General features: G+C 40.3%; 2 protein-coding genes across 6 annotated transcripts in view; one reads left to right on the forward strand and one right to left on the reverse strand.

Moving 5' to 3' along the window:
• Positions 1 to 20,483, forward strand: part of RALGPS2 (Ral GEF with PH domain and SH3 binding motif 2) — a 116,168-nt gene that overhangs the window by 62,482 nt on the left and 33,203 nt on the right. The window lies entirely within an intron of this gene.
• Positions 1,069 to 18,286, reverse strand: ANGPTL1 (angiopoietin like 1). The gene is made up of 5 exons (XM_071565170.1): positions 18,108 to 18,286; positions 10,130 to 10,985; positions 4,837 to 5,030; positions 2,986 to 3,256; positions 1,069 to 1,525 (listed from the first exon to the last, which is right to left on the reverse strand). Exons 2-5 carry the CDS (start codon positions 10,953 to 10,955, stop codon positions 1,338 to 1,340), a joined length of 1,479 nt encoding a protein of 492 aa, XP_071421271.1. The 5' UTR covers positions 10,956 to 10,985; positions 18,108 to 18,286; the 3' UTR covers positions 1,069 to 1,337.

A 20,483-nucleotide genomic window follows, 5' to 3' on the forward strand; every position in this document is an offset into this window, starting at 1 on the left:
GGCATAGTTTCTTAAAATCCTGAAGGCACAAATGAGGTGCTAAACAGATACACTGGTTACAGTTCAGAACAGCATATTTAGTTTTATGTAACATAAAATTAAATTAGGCAACCTGTGTGACTAAATACAGTTATTAAATAATTTCATATAACAGCAAGAAAGCTTTAGGTTTGAGATCCTGGTGCCTAAAGCAAATGTTTTGTTGTATCGAATTTTGGAAGTGTTTTCTAATTAATTTCTTAAATTACATATTAATTCCAGTCGAAATCTGATATCTAGAAGATAAAATTTAATTTAGGCAGTGTGAAAAGTTGTGTATATGTAGGGAAAGGGAAATGTGTGTGCTGTAAGAGCAGCCCGAATTTGGGATGACAGGGAGAACACACTCAGAGGTGCTTTCTAACCTTTGTTTTACTGTGACAGCAGAAAGCTGTGTTGGAGGGAAACTTGTAATGCTCAGAGACCTGGTCCTTAGTTTTAATATCAGGGCTCTCATTTTGCCACTGAAGTTCAAACTATCAAGAAATACTTTTGTTTAATGAGGATGTTTGAATATGGAGGTTGGAAGTAAAAAAAGTACCCAGGTGTTTGGTCAAGTTTATCAATAATGTCATAAAATCAGTTTCCTTACGTTAGGAATGTTTTGCCCAAGTGTTTTACAGGAGGTGGTAGGACTTGTAGTTTGTAGCTCTGTAGGGAATTCCTTCAGGAATTTTATATTTTATCTTTAATTTGCAACTTCATTTTGAAATAATTATTTGTTGCAAAAATCTCTCTGCTGGCAAAGCTAAAATGTCTCCAATTTGTGGTGTAGCTCCTTGGAGTAAGTATCAAACAGTAATGTGAAGTGAGATTCATTGCAAATAATACCCACATTTTTAAATAAATTGTTAAATAACTAATCAACTTTCACATTAAAGCAAGACAATGTAATTTCACATATTTACATTTCAGGGTTGAGCTAACCTGAAAGAGCATAAGCTTTTTGAAGTGGAAAAGCTTATATCTTGTCATATATCTGGAATTTTTTGACCAGCTTTAGCGACTGTTTATACAAAGTATGTTGGTCTTGAACAAAAGATAAATATGCTTTGCAAGCACAAACATCTGCTTTTGTGAATGTGTGTTTGAAAAAAACACAGTCTGTCACAGTAGAGAAGGGCTCTAAAAAAAGAGAGGGGAACACAACAGGGAAAAGAAAACAGGAAAACTGTAGACCTGCTTATTGCAGGGGCAGATTGTGCAAAATAATGATTAAAAAGTAATACTTTATTTTTCTGGAACTCAAGCACTGGGAAGTTTATACAGGCTCACTTGAGCACCATGGGGTTTTCTGCTCAGTCTATAGGTCTGATCATCATCTGAACTGCTTTCAAGGAGTAGGAGCCTCCACGGTACTCGGCCCAGAAAATCCCATCCTGGTACTTGCTCCTGTAGTGGCCTCCCCGGTACCACACCCCGTTGAGGTTGGAGTGGGCACAGGCGTTGTACCACCAGCCGCCTTTGTGGAAGTGGGCACAGTTTCCTGTGGGACAGAGGGAAAGGGGTGAACCTCAGCGTTCAACAGGAGAAATGGACACTGCTAAATCACTGCTAAATGTTTTTGTGTTGTGGCTTATTCTGAGGGAGCTTGGAAGTGTTTCATAGAATCACAGAATCGATTGGGTTGGAAAAGACCTCCGAGATCATCAAGTCCAACCCTTGGTCCAACTCCAGTCCCTTTACCAGATCATGGCACTCAGGGCCACGGCCAATCTCACTTGAAAAACCTCCAGGGATGGGGAATCCATCTCCTCTCTGGGCAGCCCATTCCAGTGCCTGATTACTCTCTCTGGAAAGAAGTTTTTTCTGATCTCCAACTTCAATTTCCCCTGGCAGAGCTTGAGCCCATCGTGCCCCCTTGTCCTATTGCTGAGTGCCTGGGAGAAGAGACCAACCCCCACCTGGCCAGAACTTCCCTTCAGGCAGTTCCAGACAGTGCTGAGGTCACCTCTGAGCCTCCTCTTCTCCAGGCTAAACACCCCCAGCTCCCTCAGCCTCTCCCCACAGCACTTGTGCTCCAGTCCCTTCTCCAGCCTCGTTGCTCTTCTCTGGACCTGCTCCAGCCCCTTAATATCTTTGTGGTCACTTCAGTTGCTGCTTCTACTTAAATTATAAATCCTGTTGTGGCAGCAGCCATTGGTGCAGGGGGGATTTTTGACACTGTATTTAATGTGACAGGAGATGACTCTTCTCAGACTCCCAGCACTGCTTTTCCATGAGCTAACATCCAAGGAACTCAGATTATGCACTGTTTAGAAATACTTCAAGGCAAGCAGTGTGAGTTGATACAGCCCCAAGCAGCACGTGGGGCCAGGGCTCCACAAAGACTTGCTTGTAACTTGTGTTTTTACTGTTACAGGCTTGTCTAAGAGTTTACAGGATTTGTCCAGCTTTATGGTTATTGACAGCTGAGGGAAAGCAGTTGAAGTATTACAGTCCCCAACCTTACCTTTACTGCTAAGGGGAAAGCTGGAGGAGATGAGCAAAGGAGTGTGCTTTAAGGAGGACAGAACCAAGTGATGTGCCCCTTTCTCAAGTATTGCTCCATGACTGAGCCTCCGCACACTTGCAGTTCCTTTCATGCTGTCCAGAGGCTTTAGTTCCTGGTGATTATTGCTGTGTGGGAGCAGCACTACTTGGAGGGCACCTGGACAGGGATTCTGACTGCAGAGTCACATGCGGCTGGTGAGGATGTCATTGAGCTAAACAAAGTTACTGAAGTGTGTTGTCAGTGAGGGTGATAGAGTTGGGGTTTCTGAGAGGTGCAGGGGCTGGAAGGGAGCCCTGCATTGATCTGCATCATCATCAGTTTGGAGCATCTTTCAGCAGAGTTGTTCTGTCAGAATTTACACACTTCTTTGGGTGCTCTATTGAATTTTTAAAGGTGCTGTAGCTAACGGAATGGATGTTCCTGACTTTTCCCATCCCTCCCGGTTTCCTTACCTGAATACATATCCCTGTCTCTGTCCAGTGTAGTGAATTGCTTCCCGTTGTGCCATATCATGGAGTCCCCGGCGTTGCCCTGGTACGTGCCCAGGCGCAGCCGGTAGAACTCGCTCTCGGGCTCCAGGCGGAAGCTGCTGTACTCTGCGTACACCTTCTTGTTGCTCCAGTCCTCTAACTCAATCAACAGTCTGTAATTATCCTGGTTGCTGAGCATGTAGATGTTCTCTAGTCCCAGCCAGTACTCCCCATCAATGTTTCCAAATCCTTTCTGTAGGAGAGATCAGAAGGGGGTGTTTGGCTTAGTTTTTTCTTGTTTCTCAAAATACTCATCAGCAGGAGTGTTACAAACCAGTGGGGCCTTTAAGCTGCTGAATGACTGCTCAACACATGCATTAAGTGCTGTGGTTTGTTGCACTGAACTGCTAAGCTGCACGAGATGGTAAAGGTGGCAAAATACCTGTGCTCTGATCTCTCCTCTTAAGATAAAGGGAGTGAGAAGAGGGAAACTGAAACTGTATTTCTCGATGAAGCTCAGGGGATCTGTAAGAATGGATGAATAAAGGAATTTTAGGGCTGTATTTCCAGGTTGAAAAAGGTACTTAGGGATCAACCATCTCAGAGTTCAAGGCAAATAACTTCTTGTTGTCTTTGTATTGCACCTGATGGTGCTTTTTACTGTGAATTCAATCCTACAGTTTATCTGTGCTCTTTACTGGATTTATTGGAAATGAAACATAAAAACATCTTTCCTTTCAAATCACAGACTGCCAGTGCAGCAGATGGGGAGTGATATTTCCTGTCTGCTCTTTCCTCTGCCCAAGTACCAGTGTTGTTCATGTCTGCTCTCCATTATGATCAAATCTCTATGGTTGCTTTATCAGGCACTCCATACCTGCCTTGTAACATTTTATAATGTTTAACAGCTCCCAAACCAACCAAACCTGAGAAGTAAGGACTTTAATCACTAAACCAATAGTTATTCAATGATTTATTTTTTGATTGAATAGTTTATATATTCATTATTGATTTAATGATTGATACTTGAAGCATTAAATTCCAAGAATGCAAGAAGTGAAAATCCTCAGGCTAATTTTTATTGTTTCCTTTATATATATGATACTATTTTTAAATTACTGGTGGAGTTAAATGTGGCTCAGTTCTTCCCACAGGTACAATGCATGTGGCAGTTGTGAAACCACTTCAAGTGAGCACAGCATCATAAGGAAAAACTGTGTCCTGTATATATGAATTCAGGACATTATTATTTCAAAAACCCAACTAAATGGATTTTCAAATTTCCTGTTCAGTGTGCAGTTACTCCAAAGCAGCATCCATTGCCCACTCTGCCTGCTGGTGCATAATATCACAGGAACACACAGGAATGTGTTTGCCTTCACCAGCTTGACATCTTCAGATGTATAACCTAAATTTACATGTGGAAATTATTTCCTTTAATTCATTATTAGGACCACTTTTAAGTTGAGACCCTGATCCTGCAAATCCATTAATGTGTTTAAGTGAATAATTCCACTGACTGAGTTTGCTTATTCATAAGGGAGACAATTAAGCTTTATAAGTACTTACTGTAGCTCTCATTGTGTTAATTTAAATCATATGTTTAGTGAGAGCTTTGTAATAAATGACTTCCTAGTCCCTGTCTAGAACAACATGTGTCTCCCAGTGGTTGTGCATCACAAACAGAGGCTTTTTCAGACGAGATGGGGCATACCAAGTTAACTATTCCTTGAGGGAAATAGGCCATTCCCACTGAAATGTTTGCCCTGAGGTGTGACCGCTCTTTCCAGTTCTGTTTCTTCACCCCCTGACTTTCTGCATTCTGTAATTTACCTTGTAACTGTCCCAGTTCCTGAAAAAGTTGACAGATCCATCTGTCCTCTTCTGAATGACTGCCCATCCTCCAGGGTCCAGGCTGTTCTCACACCAGAGCTGCATTGGCTCGTTGCTGTTCTCAGGTTTGATCATGTAAATCCCACTGTTGGAATGTCCAGCGTCCTTGGCTTGTTGGCAGTCTTTGAATGGACCTTTTGGATAAGGAATACAGTGAACACCCAAGCCTGGCTGTGCAGTGCCCATTGGTCAGGAATGGTTTATAATGGAAAGTCAGGAATTTAGTGAAGGTATAAAGCTCCCATGGAAAACAGTGCAAAAAGTTACTGTCTAAATTAATTGTGTCTATGTAAATCAACATGTAAAAAAAGTTACATGTCAGTAGATTTGTATTTTCAGGAACTGTCAGTATCCTCACTCTTTATATATTTTTGAACTAAAACTTGATTTTGGTAAACAAATAATAGACTTTGTTTACCAACACACTTTTTTTTTGTCTACTCTGTCAAAAATTTTTGCTCTTGCTCTTGATGTTGAAGCACTTGGTAATTTTTATTAATTATTTTCTCCTTTTTTACAAAAGGTAGACATCAGTGCACTTCATTATCATAGAATAGAATCATAGAATGGATTGGGTTGGAAAAGACCTCCGAGATCATCAAGTCCAACCCTTGGTCCAGCTCCAGTCCCTTTACCAGATCATGGCACTCAGTGCCACGGCCAATCTCAGTTTATTATTTCCTGGTGCATCAATTTGAAACTGTTGGAAGTTAAAAACAAAACAAACTTCAGGATACCCAACCAAACCAAACTTCTGAATACTTAAGTAGTTTGAGAGCTGTTCTAAGAAATACTTGCCAGAGTCTACAGACATGGAATTTAGTCAAAGAGAGTTCTTACACTCACTCTTTTTTGCCTTTATGTACTTACCCAGTTCTAGGATCAGACTGTTAACTGTGGATAGGAATCATTTTAAGTTTCCTGTCTCATCCTGGTGTGATACATGTAGATGGGTACTGATGAAGAAAATAAGCAATGGAAAAGGATTTCTAAGCAGCTAAAAGGACTCACATGCTGGTTTTTGGTGCTGTGGTTCTACAAAAATGCTGTTGCTGTTGTCAGTGCTGCTTGAAAGCTCTATTTTAGTCCCTGCAAATTGTGGTTTTACAAATACTACTTAGAGAAGAGCATCTGGTCATTCTGTAAGCAGGAGGCAGCTTGCATATCTCTAAAAACTTGGCCTTTCATTTTTTGGTAATATTTTTATTTTCTTGTTTTTAGAAAATAATTTGTTTGTCTATCATGATTTCAGTTGGTTTAGAGAGACTGGTTATTTACTAATGAAAAGCAAAGTGTGTTCTATGACTGGCTAATGGTGGATGCCCTAAATGTGCTTGAAAACTCAGTACATCTGAAAATAAATTACCTGCGGCTTTCCCCTCCTCCTAGAAGGCTCATTTTCTCAAACACCCTTGGAAATTCAGAGAACTCATCAGTCACAGGAGCAGCTCATGTGCAAAGCAGCATAGAAGGCAGTTGGTGAGGTTATTCTTTAATCAAAAGTAGAGGTGGAGGGAAAGTGACCTTCACTACAGGTTGAGGTTGTGTGACAAAAGCAAGTTAAAAATGGCATTTTTCTTAGATTTTTCAAGTAGTAGTTGCCAGCTGGACAAATGTGTAATTCACAAGAAATACCTAAAGCATTTCCTATTAATTAGAGTGTATAAAGCTTGTGTGTCTAATGGAGAGAACTTGGAGCTCCTTCTGTGACAGAACTGCCAGGCATGTCAGACACTGAGCTGTCCCTGTCAGTCCCGCTGAATGTCAGGATTTGGGGTGGCTTTGCCATTCCTCCAGTGGAATCAGTAGCAGTTTAGGAAAGAAATCCTATAGATCTGGTATACAAGTGCTTTTTCTCATGGTCACAATTAGCATTTCCACGTAGACTGGGAATATTACAGAGTCTGTTCATGGGATAGATAATTCCCTGGGCTAAGCTGAGTCTCACTTTCCTTGAACATCTAAAGGAAATTTGGGTGCTCTGTAACTCAACAGGGATGCTGTTCCAGAAATATTATTGTAAAACAATTATTGCCTTAGAAAAAGTGTAAATAGGCAAGTCTTAATTTTTCGTGGTATTAATTGAACATTAAGAAGAGCTTAGTTAGATCTGCTGGGTGTTATCTAATGTGATTTCTACCAGAGGAGGAATTGAGGGTTCATTTTAGCATGAGAGACCTAAGCAGATGTTGGGAGTGATTTTAAATAGTTTTCAGGGAGACATAATTGTACCAGGCTGTTTATATAATCCACTTGGATCACTTCTGAAGTTGTAGCTGGCATTAAGTAAACAGGATACAACTTGTCTGCTCTGATGATGCTCAGGTTTGTCTGTGTGTTTATCATAAATTAATGTTGTGCTGGAGGTGTCAGACTTCTGCTCTTCATGTGAGGGAATCCAACATACCCCATAATTTTTGGTGTATAGCCTTGAACCTTTTTGGAGAAGTAAATTCTTTGTTATGGATAATTGTTTCAAGTTCACAGCATAAGAGCTGATTTTTTTCAGTGGAAATGCTGAGATTTGTGAAGCAAAGATTGTGGGAGATTCTCCCCAGTGCTGGTGTAGGTGGAGGCTCTGACTAATGAAAAAAGCATAATTTTGTGTTTAAGATCTTACAGATTGTATAGATTAGCTATGTAAGGAATAAGCATCTTGTGACATCCAGTCTTTTATAGCAGTGTGTTCACTAAGTCACTGAGACAGTTACAAGTCAGAAATACTCTGAGGAGATGAGCTGTTAAATATTTCACTTCTAAAACTGTGGTTTAGATGTATGATTTAGTGCAGATGATATTCTGTGGTAAATTAAATGTGGTAGAGAAGGAAAGGGATTAAATATTTTAAGTGGAAAGCTTAATAACTTGGTGGCTTAATAACTTTGAGAGGCCAAATGTTCTCTTGAGCAGATGGTGTAAGGGGCTGTGCTTGTGTAAGCTTCATGTAGAGGATTTTTGGGGGCAATAGTAGGGGGAAAGGCCAAAATAAAATTGGATTATGAATATATTTAACTAAGTTATATTGTTAACTGAGAGGTATTAGCAGCAGAATGAGGAGGGGTGTATAATTTTCAAGTACTTTGTTCACTTCTGCAAGAATATTGACAAAAGTTTTGAGGGCACTGGTTATTATTAAAATTAAGGCAGTTGTAACAAATATAATTGACAGGGAAGTTGTCCTTCCTCAGTTTTTAGTGCAATATTTGTGCAAATTAACCAAACTACCCAAAAGTAGAACTTTGTCCTTCTGTTCCTCATATATTTTGAGTTTTACTCTCTACCCACAGTGTTAAGATGTAAATTGGCCCTTCTGTTGTGTGCAAGTATTTTTTAGGGGCTTTCTCCTCCTGATGAAGTTGTACCTACCTGTTTGTCCAGGTGTTTATTCTGACATAAATCTTTAACAGGCCAGTTTCTAATTAGGGCTGTTTGACATCCTTATACTTTATAATTAGTAATTATCTTTTAAAGTCGGCCTTCTGTGATATAGTTTTGGTTCTGTGCAACATTCCATCTGCTTACCTTGATTTTTTAAAATCAGAGGTAATAATTGGGCTTAATAATTGCAATTCAGAAGCTTTAGTTTTGATGACTGATGCTCTGCCATCTGTAGGAATTTTCACTCCACCTCTTCTCGAGGTACTGCAAGAAACACCTGAACTTCCAACTCAAGAAAACAGTCCTAAAGGAAGTTGGATGGCATTAAAATAAGCTTTCTAAGATTTCTTTGTGTTCCCCTGCAAAAGTGGATTCAAACTCTGAACTTTAGGGTTAAAGAGTTAGTTAAAAGCAGGGTAGATAATTCAGGGGATAACACTCCTCATTTTGTATGTGAGAAGATGTGCATTGAGAGAGAAAAAGATGCATTTGGAGCAAAACCTTGAAGTGAGGGTTTGCTGGGAAGGAGGAAGTTGGGTTTTTTTAGAATTATACTTGTGCTGTCTGACCAGACACCAATGTAGGGCTTTGGTATGAGCTGTTTCCTTTGTGCCATGATGTGCAATTGAAATTCCCATGACATCTGGCATTTCACTTGGACTCATGCCTGAATTTTCTGCAGACCTTGAATAAAAATAGTTGTTCTTTACATGAGCAGCTGGTTGGTTGTAATGCTGCAGAAGGGTCACAAATACATATTTGGCTCCATCTTGGGAACCAAACTGAACTTTGAACTCTGACTAAAGGCAATTTGAAAGAAAAAAAAACACCAACAAAAAACCAAACAGCCCAAACCCAAAACACCCCAATTAAACCCTTTTGCTGGTTAACAGAAGCCAAGAGCAAGCACTTGGATGGATGTCTCAGGAAACTTGTTTTTCTGAATCCTTGAATTATTTTTAATTACAATTCTGTCAAAATTTTAATAAACTGAGAAACATGATTTCAGGGCAGCTCAGAGATAGTTAATTATCTTGTCACTAATTTTGATTTCTAGTGATAAATTAATTTATATACTGACCTGAAGAATGCAATACATGAAGATGTGATAGTCTCCTGAATATATTTTCATAATATTTATAGTGCTAGTTTAACTTGCCATCCCCTACTGACATCAAATTACTGGGAATGTAGTAACTGATTTTAAACTTTCAAAGCTGAGTGCATCTAATTGGATCCAGCCTTGATTCAATTATCTTTTCAAACATTGCTCTTGAATATTTCAACCAAACACTCATTGCATGACTGTGTTGGTGGACTTAGATTTTCCTTTGAAAGCAGGTCAGAATAGAAGCATGGAAAGTCTTCAAGCAGGATTATCCTCTGGCAAATGTATATGTGTAAGTATAAAGGAGAACTACTTAAAAATCACTTAATTTGTGTAAGATTAATTAGTGTCTCTTACTCATCCTTGTCAGCTACTGTAAGTTGTAGCTGACAGGCATCATCAAAAAAACAGGTAAATGTTAGAAAGTTTATGCTAATATTGAATTTTCATTTCTGTAACTCAAGCCCAGCTGGAGACAGAACCCCTGCAGTATTTTGTGACTTAAAGGTGTAAGTTGTTCAGATGGAAATTCTGAGTGTCAGCCATTTCACCAAACTCATCTTATGCAGAATTAGGCTCTTTGGCAAATGAAAGCTTTCCCTGGGAGCTGGAGGGGAGAGAGAAAACCAGGAGCAAGGACAAACTGTACCAGGTACTTTCAATTCTTCATTCTGTTTTTATAGGAGGGACAGTTTCCCTCTGAAATGGAGAAATCTCAGGTCAGACAAACAGGGACAGGTAACTTACCCTCATTAATTAGAGCCAGCGGGGGGACTCTGAAAGGACTCTTTGTAGGAGAAGTGGCTGGGTCAGGTGGTGGCCTCACATCTCTGTCCCTGGGGTACCCTGGGTCTCTCTGTATCTCATTCCCCCCCAGGAGGACGGGGGTGTATGGCTGGCTGTTGGGAATGAGCTGTGGCACCACCTGGACCAGGGGTGGGGACCCGTGGGGGTCCTGTCTCGAGAAGATTCTCAAGCACTGCTCTTCCAGCAGTGAGATAGTCACAGACTGGTTATTCACCAGATCAGTCAGTGCTGCGTATTTCACCTCAAGCTCCTTGTATTTTGTTGCCATCTTCAGCATTTCTGTTGTAACATTAAGGACTTTGTTTTCCAGTTGGGAAAGCTCAAGCGAGTTGTCGCGCTTGCGAATTATCTCGTGCAAGAGCTGCATGTACAGTTGGGTGACCCGGGAGTTCATGTTGCGGCTTTCCTTCCTCAGCAACTTCACTTCATTCACAATGTTCCCATCCACGTCCACCACCAACTGCAAAATGTCAATCTCCCGCTTCTGCTTGGACAGCACATCCTTCAGGTTCTCGATGTCCATCCTGGTGACTTCGTCCTTCCTGTTCCCAGCAGCTGGGGCGTTGGTGTTCACACAGATGGGCCCTGTGATCTTCTGCTCTGGGACCAAGAAGGTGTAGCCACATTTCTTGCCTTCCTCTCCTCCCTCTGCCGCACGGGGCTGTCTCCGCTGGGGCGCCTTGCCCGGCGTGGACTGTTCCGTGCAGCGCCCGATGGACAACAGCACGAACAGCAGGATGCCCAAAGTCCACTTCAGTATCTTCATTGTCACACAAGTGTGGCAGCTGTTGGGCAACTGTTGAACAGATGAAAGGAAAACTCATTACATTAAAGCCAAAACTAAGGCTCCTTGACTTTGAACTACCTAAACTGATGGGTTTGCCCCAGCTACCTGTATGGAGCCAGGTATTTGGAGTCCCTTACATGGAGTTAGGTGCCTTTAGGTTACTTTTAAAGACCAGCTTTTAGCTTTAAAAGATTAGCTTTAGCTGATCTTTAGCTTTTAGATTACCTTTAAAGATCACACTAAAATTTAGATATGGGATTTAGTAGAGAGATTGTTGCCATGGATATATTTTCAGAAACATTAGATTCTGTGTTATACATTCAGCATCAATTTGACTGCTTCAATCTGTGCTCACTGCAAGAGAATAGAATCATGGAATCGATAGGGTTTGGAAAAGACCTCTAAGATCATCAAGTCCAACCCTTGGTCCAACTCCAGTCCCTTTACCAGATCATGGCACTCAGTGCCACGGCCAATCTCAGTTGAAAAACCTCCAGGGATGGGGAATCCACCCCCTCTCTGGGCAGCCCATTCCAATGCCTGAGCACTCTCTCTGCAAAGAAGTTTTTTCTGCTCTCCAACTTCAATTTCCCCTGGCAGAGCTTGAGCCCATCGTGCCCCCTTGTCCTATTGCTGAGTGCCTGGGACATACAGAAAAGGGAAATAGAGAGACAAAACTATATAAAGGCTGGAATTTGGATTGTATAAGCCTTTCTAGTCCTCTTTTGGCTTTATAGGTGTATGTATAGAAGTGTAATTTGTTAAATGCTATATCAATACTTATTCAGTTATAAACCCATTTTTCAAATTTACATGTACTCAGATCTGGTAGGCTTGAAAAATCTTCAACACTATTTTTGGACGTTGGTGTTAGGCAGGAGATTGACTGAAGGTGGTTGTCTTACACACTGGGAATTCCGAATCCAAGTAACTTTAAGGAAAGCTTGGAATACTGTTCTGCATGTGTGTCCCTATTTAATTGCCTTCAGATGCACATTTTCAAGTGTTGTCACACTATTTTTTGTATTTTTGAGAAGACTTTTGTCCAAGTAACAGTGAAATATGAGTTGTGTTATCACTGTGAATAGCATACTGAAGTGTTTCGTTCATCTTTTAAAGAAAATAATTCATTTGTTTTAACTGTGTGTAAAGACTTAAAATGCAGTGATCCGGGAATTTTTTGAGGCATGTTTTTTAGCTTTAAATATTGTAGATGATAAGCAAAGGTAGCACTTAAATAAGGGAATAAGCTCCCTTTTTTTATGGTTGGTTTGCTTTGTGAAGCAGATCACTGTTCTTATCTTAGCTGTTGATCTGGCTTTCCTTTCCAGGCTGCTTCTACAAGCCCTTTGGATAATTACAGAGAAATACAGTAAGAGCAGGGAAAGTTAATTATTGTGCTGTTCCCGCTAAGTTCAAGTGCATTTGGCAATCCTGAGACATCACTCTAAAGGAGAAGCTGAGCTGTGCTGCTTCCTTTACACTCACATTTGCAAGTGATAAGGTGACTTTTGGGTCAGGTTACTTCTCCCAGTCCTGTTGCTGGCTTTATTGAATATTGTTGCTACAAATGGTGTCTGCTCAGCCTCAAAAGGCCTGTCAAGTCTTTATGTTTTGGCTTCACTAAGAGCAGGGGTTACAACTTCCAGCCATGCTGCACGTGCACTCAGGAATTAGATCTAGCAATCTTGATTAAATGTTCCAGTGTTGCCTCAAAAAATAACTTTTTGTTTGGCTGAAGGTTGTGTTGCAAGCTCTGCTTCTGAGAGGGGGGAGAAAACACTTGCATTTAACACATACTGAAACTGCTTTCTTACCCTGCATGAATGGAGGGAGCATAAAAGCTTGAGGAAGTTAATTTAAAAAAACTTAATTGTCTTCAGTAATAATAGGTATTCTGGTGTCTGCTAGTAATTGTTTTTTTTTCAAAAACAGAGCTTAAAATTTTTGTTAATATTTCTCTGTTGAAAGTGTAACTTCTGTTTAAAGAAAAAAATAGTTAGGAAAAAGTATCACTTTTCTCTAGAGCTGGTTCTGTGTTTTTCTTTGGGAACTTCAGACAGTTAAAATATTAATCACTTGAACAGTGCTCAGATTTGGAAGTTCATTGGGTTAAATGCCCCCATGAATCATGGGCACCACGTGGGGAGCTGCTCTGTGTGTGGGTTCTGAGCTGACAAGGATGAGCTGAAGGGATTGTCTGGCACTTCACCCCTCTGTGTGTCTCCTAAATGGCTTGTCAGTACCTTTATGTTCAGTGTTGACGCAAAGTGACTTCATGGCATCTGGCTGGGGATGTAGCCCATAGTACAGCCCAGTATTTCACTGTTTTCACAGGGTATAAGAGCTACTTCATAGTCCAAGAAAGTGAATAGCACTTTAGTTCTCAGTAGCTTTTAAATACCCTACGGAGTTACTGAAATAATGAATGGCTGGGGATTTTCCCCACAGCAGCACATTTTTCCCCTGAAATACATTAAAACTTAAATGAATCTTTCAAAACCAAACACTTTGCAACACAGCCCACGTTCTAACCATGTATTTTGCTGCAGTCTGCTTTCTGCATTTCTTTTAATATTAAATGTGTTCATTTTGAACTTTTACCCTTCTGTGTTAAAGTTACAAGTTCTGTGTCTATATAAGTGCTGTCAGGCCATTAAATGAATTACAGGGTCTAGTACAGCAGAGCCAAATGCAGCAGCTGCATAAGATTATGCTCTAGAATTTGAAATTATTCAAATGTCCTCTGGTAAACTGAGACATTCAGATAAGCAGGGCTGAGTTGCTTCTGAGCATCTACCTGGTAGGGAATGTAGATGCTCCCATGGAAATTTTGATGTTGAAAAAAATGAAATGTCTTAAAATGTTGTTTGTCATGTTTGAGCAGCTTAGTGCTTAACTTGCTATACAAGAATAGGTTCTGAGCAAGATATTTACCTGGAGTTTTAATCAGCTTAGAAGGAAATTAAAATACTGTTTCAGAAATTTCCTGGTGTTCTGGGCAAGCGGCTTAAAAAAATAGGAGCTGTTTATCCAAAGTATCACAGGATGATGATAACCTTAATATGTAAGATCTAAATGACAAATTAAAATTAGAGTTGGGAAATGGTTTTAAGGTTTTTAATTCAGACACCTTCTGTCCCAGACTCCCAGGTTTAGATGTTGAGGTAGTGGCATAACTGTTGGGATATTTGAGGCTCAGGGACCAGTTCAAACAGAACCAGAGTCTCCAACCCCCCCTGCAACTCTGCAGTTGCTTGTAGTTAGTGGGGCTGCTGGAATACCCAATGCAGACCTTGGAAAATTAAATGAGAGAGTTTCTGATTCCATGTACTATGGCTTTAAAATACGTTATTTAACTCCTTATTAGCTGTCACATTTTTAAATTTGAATAAACTGTCGCCTCAGCTGGTTCTGTCGTGTCTCTGCCACCCCACGCTGGCCCTCAGGTTCCTGTAGAAGTTGCACTAAGTCTGTTCTGACACACTGATGTTTTATGGCTTCTACAGGGGAAAATGTGCCATTATTCAGAGCTGCACAGATTTCCTCTCAGCCTCTCAGAAACACTCCAAGCTGTGGACAGGGTTTCAGTACCATTCCACACGTAATGCCATTTCTTTTCTTCTGGTTTCTTTCTTTTTCCAAACTGATCCCTATGCAGAAAAAAAACCCAACTTGTTTTCAGAATTAGTCTTCAAGTTACTACTTTTAAAAGTGTTTAAAGGAACAAAAATTCAATTTAAAAGGCAAAACAAGCCAGTAACTTCTAACAGCTGTAACACAGACTGTGTTACTCCCCAAAATATTGTATCACAAATGCAGAGTTGCAGGGATGAGGATGTGTGGAAGTTGGTGTATATTGGGCATTTTTCAGCTTTCTGCACAACAAACTGTGTGTTCTTTGTTGTGCTGCTGTGACTCAGGTTCAGCAGGATGTAGAATTTGGAAACCCACAACACAAATTGGGATATGTTCTTCCTGAGCTGATGGAGGCTTGTTCTCCCTGGGCAGTGTAGGGAGAATTTGGAAAGCCCTAACACAAATTGGGATGTGTTCTTCCTGAGCTGATGGAGGCTTGTTCTCCCTGGGCAGTGTAGGGAGAATTTGGAAACCCCTAACACAAATTGGGATGTGTTCTTCCTGAGCTGATGGAGGCTTGTTCTCCCTGGGCAGTGTAGGGAGAATTTGGAAAGCCCTAACACAAATTGGGATGTGTTCTTCCTGAGCTGATGGAGGCTTGTTCTCCCTGGGCAGTGTAGGGAGAATTTGGAAAGCCCTAACACAAATTGGGATGTGTTCTTCCTGAGCTGATGGAGGCTTGTTCTCCCTGGGCAGTGTAGGGAGAATTTGGAAAGCCCTAACACAAATTGGGATGTGTTCTTCCTGAGCTGATGGAGGCTTGTTCTCCCTGGGCAGTGTAGGGTGAATGGAATGAAGGTGTTGCAGGTAAATGTCAATATAAAATTCTCTTTGTATGGAAAATGCTGTATCAGCATTTATCTTTATTCAGCATATTTATTAGATTGTTTATTAAATATAGTCAAGTGATAAATACCAGCAGTGCTCTGTTATATTTAACAGGAAAAGAAAACAGGGTTCTTTGAGAAAATAAATTATAATACTGAGACTAAAGATCTTCTGAACATGATACCAGTTAATCAGGAAACTCTGTTACTGATGTTACACATGCTTCATTTTCTGTTGAGCTTTGCCTAAGCAGCTGAAATCAATAAACCCAGCTATGTTCCCCTGTGTCTACACAGGATAAGTGAGGGGCTTTGTGGATTTTTTTAGCTTAAAACTGGGTCCATAGCATTAGGAGTAAGAGTGATGTGGGGGAAACATCTGATTACAAGAGAAATGTTCACATGGATTTTCAGTATATCTCTGTATTTAAGTAAGTGACTTTTCCCTGTACAAACAAGTGCTGTTCCTGCAGGTCCTTCTGCTGAAATAACAGGATTACTTTCGATTGTACTGACTGGGATCAAGGAATAATGTGTGGGGTTTGTTCATCAGGTCTGTGATGTGTTGAGTCACAGAATTCTGCCTCTTGGAGATTAATATGAATCTGATTCCATTTAGGAAAGGCAAAAGTCTTCAGGGGGTTTGAAGTAGTCATTGAAAACGTGTCACTTTTAAAAATGATAAATCCTTAGAAATTCTCTGCAGGAGAGATTTATAAATGTCATAGTAGACATTCTGAAAGCACAGCATAATTTCATAACTATTGCAGGTTTTTTGGTCAAAATTTTTTTTAATGTGTGGGTTCCTTGACGTTTGTTGGCAGCAATTGTGTGTTTGCACCATTTCAACGGGCAGCTACAATGGAGTGGCGTATTTTGTCTTTGGAAATGTGTGATTCAGGGGCTCCAGAATTCTCTTTAAAACAGATACTGAAGGTATTAAAAATCTAGTTATGTTTTAGCAAATTTTACTTCATTCACTGGTGCATAAATTCTTAAGGACCAGACTATCAGGGCACATTACAAAAAAACAAAGCCCAGTAAGGCAATAATTAAGAGCCATGTAGTTACTGGCAAAAGTGGTTCAAATTCCTTTAAAACTTTAAATAGTATATTCTTCCATCATACTTCAGATCATTCTTTTTGGCAGCAACATAACATTAGTATTGCATTATTTGTTTTAAAATAAACATTTCAAAATTTGGGCTCCAAAGTCAGAAGGCAGCAAACGAGAGAGAGTTAAAACCCTGCACGTAGCCAGTTTATTGCTTCAAAATTATTGACTCAGCTGTTTTCATTTGTGGGGGATTGGGAATTGTTGTAGGCAGCGTAAATCAGAGCCTTGGCTGCTGCTGAATGAACGGAGCACACGGGTTTGGATTGTTCTCCTTCATATGCAAATCAGCACAAAAGGATAGTAAGGAAAAGGGCTCAAGAATTTGGAAAGGATCCATCTTTCTTGTTGGTCAGACCTTTTTCCTCCCATAGCTACCAAATCTTAATTAAGTTTGCTTTCTGTAATATTTTGTCTCTCCTGTTATTTAGCATCACCCCTTTCGTTCTCTCTTACTGTGTGAGACATCTCTGAGTTTGTTAATACAAATACATACATTCATGTCCATTGTTCTGGATTATTGACTGTATTTTAGTTTCCAAATCAACATGAAGAAAGGGAAAAAGTAGAAAATTATGTATTAGCAAGTTTTTTGGTTTTGAGGTTTTTTTAATTTTTATCTGTTGTTTTGTCTTCTGTTTGTAAACAACTGTCTTGTTTAATAGTTGACTTTCAGCAGTGCCCTATCCCCTCCCACTCCCCAAAGAACTGTAACAAACCCCCCAATTTTCCACTTAGTATAGTGTTGCCTTGTACACTGCATTTCATGTTTATGAAATGGATCTTTATTTAGAAACAAACTGCAGTTCAGTTGAGGTACAATTCCCTTCCCAGGAACTGTTGCAGGAAGGAGGCATCAGTGCCTGTTGCACCAAAGTCTTTGGCTTTTCAGCTGCACAATTGTTTGTGCTGCAGACTTGATTACTTTCTGAATCAAGGTATGACTCTGGGTTCTTGGTTGGCTCCACAACTCAGGCAACTTCTGCTCCCCAGAAGTGCCATAAATAAAAAGGCAGTTGCAACAATACACAATGATTGCTACTTACAGATGTGCATTGATTTGCTTGGGACTTTTCACAGTGGTTTTATTGAGGTATCCATTTTCTAGTTCTAGTAATGCTGGGTCTATGCTGTGGTGTTGGGTGAAATCCAGCTGCCCTGAAACCGATAGGGCTTTTGGCTTTTGCTCTCTGGTAGGATCGGAATTCCACGTTAGTGTGTTCACAGTACCCAAATTACATGCTGAGCAGAGAATCTGGTAGTGCTAATTTTCTGTAACTGTAGATAACAATACAGCTAAACAACTGAGACTGGGTCACCCTTACAACTGGAACGAGTCACTCTCTGCTCCTATGCAGAGTCCTTTCTAATTCTTTCCAAGTTTCCCAAGTCTACCAAATGCCACAAAAATGAGTTTTAGTGTTAGTTGTCAGTTTTTTCTCAGGCTGAGAGGGATTTGTTTCTTCACGGTTGTGTGTTGAGGGAGATGGATGTAGCATTCACAAATAGCTCAAAATGAAACTTGCAAGTAAGAATAACTTTAAAACTTACCAAGAAAAAGGGTCTTCCAGCTGGTTCTGCTTCTGTGGTAGATGGAAAATCCAGAGGCCAAGTTGCTTTTTCTTCCTGTATTACCCGATGCTGTGGATTGTTAATCTGCAGTTGGAGCTGGAAATTGCTTTTGTTTTTCTCTGTTAGATCCAAGCTGTGTTGAGGAGTTGGGTTTCTCCATACGATAACCAAACTAACTAATCAGTTAAAAAAGGAAAAAAGTAATGCTCCGATGTGCGTTATTCCAGGAGGGAGAGAGAGAGCAATGTCTTTTGGTACAGCAGTGTTTTATTCTCACAGAATGGAGGAGAAGTGCTCTAACCAGCTCCAGCTGACCCAGATTCCATATACATCACTTTTGGACAGTGTTTTTTTAAACAAACACACGCTCGGCTCAGCCGTTCGGCCCACCTATGATGTCACCGCGAGCACTCGGAGAGCAGGAGAAACTCCTCCTTCGGATTTCCTATCCATACCCTCCAGAAAAGGAGGGGGTAGGGAGGCTGAGAAGTCAGGAACAAGGAAAGATTGTTTGCCAGTAGAAGGGAGGTACCATATGGCAACGGACTGTGCAAGAGTTCAGCAGGCAATTACAAATCAAACATTTTTACTACGCTGCCTAAAGATGCCTTTCAAGTTATTACAGTACTGGGCTTCATTTAGAAGAAAGATTCTTTCAGGCTGATAAAACTTGATTTGTGTTGCCGGGAATAAAAGGGGCAGCCTGGCTGGATACAACAGGAAAAATGAAGCATTTGTAGTCTAGAAGAATGTTCGACAGAATGTCGCGTTCAATTCTTGACGCTCACTTAATAAGAAACAGCTCCAGTCGTTTAAGGCACGAAGTCTCCCATACATGTGGAAAATGTTAAAGCTCTGTGTGTGTGTGTGATGGTTTTGGGTAGGTATCAGAATACTTGATAACATCTGACCAGTGTTAGAAGTAGCAAAAGCCACAGAGATTGCGCTCCTTGAGGAGTGCAGAGTCTGAGTTGGGTTCTGTCCATTCTCAGTCAGCACTTGAGTACATTCAGTTTGCTGCCATTGATCTTTCTGGTTTCTTCACAGAGGCTGTGCCAGTTACATCTGAGAGAGAATTACCCTTGTGTGCTTTCAGAATTATTTTAGGTTTCGTAGAAATGCATCCAATAGCTTCAGAGAGCTGCTCTCCACACAAGAGTTGGTGATTGAGCTGAAAGAAAAAATCAGTGCTTAATTGAGCAAGTCATTCACTGAGATAATCCTACAAATACAGTGGTTTATAAAATCCTGCTTAATAGTGCAGGTGCCTGTTACAGGGAATTTCCTTAATTATAGTTAATAAGCATGATTTACTTCTTTCTGTGTGAGACTGAGCAGGTTTGGGATTTTTAGGGCTTGTTTGGACATAGCTTGGTGAAGTCAGGCTCAGGAGAGCTTACACAGCGTAGGTAGCCTGGCAATTAAACAGGACTACCTGATGGTTCTGATTAGCCTTTCTACTTTTTAATAAAATGTTTCTAGCAGAATAGAATATTGAGAGATTTAGTAGTGTACCAGGTCATGTGTAATACCTTTTTATTCACTTTTTTATATGTCACCTTTCAACCACAAGTATTTTAATTTGTTTCTGTGTGTGCGCACACACGCGTGTGTGTGTTGATTTTGGAGGGGTGCCCAAAGTTTCCCAGCTCACATTTGAGGACTGTGCTGGGTTAGGTGCTGTACAAACACAACTGCAGTTCTTGTGAGGTTGCATTAATAGTCTTCCACCTGTAAAGCCAAACTCCTTGTTATGATTTTGGTTATACAAGGCTGAGAGGTGAAGCGAAATATAATTTTAAAACTTCCCTGTTACAGTAATAAGTTTTTAAAATAATATTATTTAAGTTTGTGTGTTTTTTTTTAGTTTGGGTATCTTGTGAAAGATGCCGGGAATGAAGAGCAGTTCTTAATAGCAGAGTTGATCAGGATGTGTTTCATTTAGTTGAGACAAAATTATCAGTCTTTGGGTGAAGCTCAAGAAATGGAGTTGCATTTAGAGATAAAATCAGTGTTTTATCTGCAACGTTGGTGTGTGAGGAGGAGGATTTTCATCAGTACATGATCAGGGGATTGAAGAGCAGTAAGGTTACAAACAGTGCAGGAGAAGGAGGCAATTAGAAGACTTAAAGTGTCTTATCTGTAAGGCTGTTGGATCTTTGGAGTTGATTCTTATCAACTGCGGGATTCATTCCACATTTCAGTCGAAGGGCCCTTTTTCCCTGGTTAACTTTTCCTGCATTGCTGCAAGCTGAGTTTGAGGGTTTTATTCATCTTGAAGAGTTACAGACATGATTTTTCATTCTGGTATTTATTTAATTGCTGAATTGAAGTAAAGAAGTAACAGACTTCCTA

The sequence above is a fragment of the Pithys albifrons genome, chromosome 10, assembly GCF_047495875.1.
Source record: "Pithys albifrons albifrons isolate INPA30051 chromosome 10, PitAlb_v1, whole genome shotgun sequence".
Lineage (NCBI taxonomy): Eukaryota > Metazoa > Chordata > Aves > Passeriformes > Thamnophilidae > Pithys > Pithys albifrons.

Excerpts from the sequence above, each read along its gene's own strand:
- ANGPTL1 (XM_071565170.1), bottom strand. The coding sequence starts at position 10,955 with ATGAAGATACTGAAGTGGACTTTGGGCATCCTGCTGTTCGTGCTGTTG. Across the intron at positions 3,257-4,836 it reads GGAACTGGGACAGTTACAAG|AAAGGATTTGGAAACATTGA; the intron begins GTAAATTACAGA and ends TCTCTCCTACAG. Across the intron at positions 1,526-2,985 it reads AGACAGGGATATGTATTCAG|GAAACTGTGCCCACTTCCAC; the intron begins GTAAGGAAACCG and ends TCTGTCCCACAG.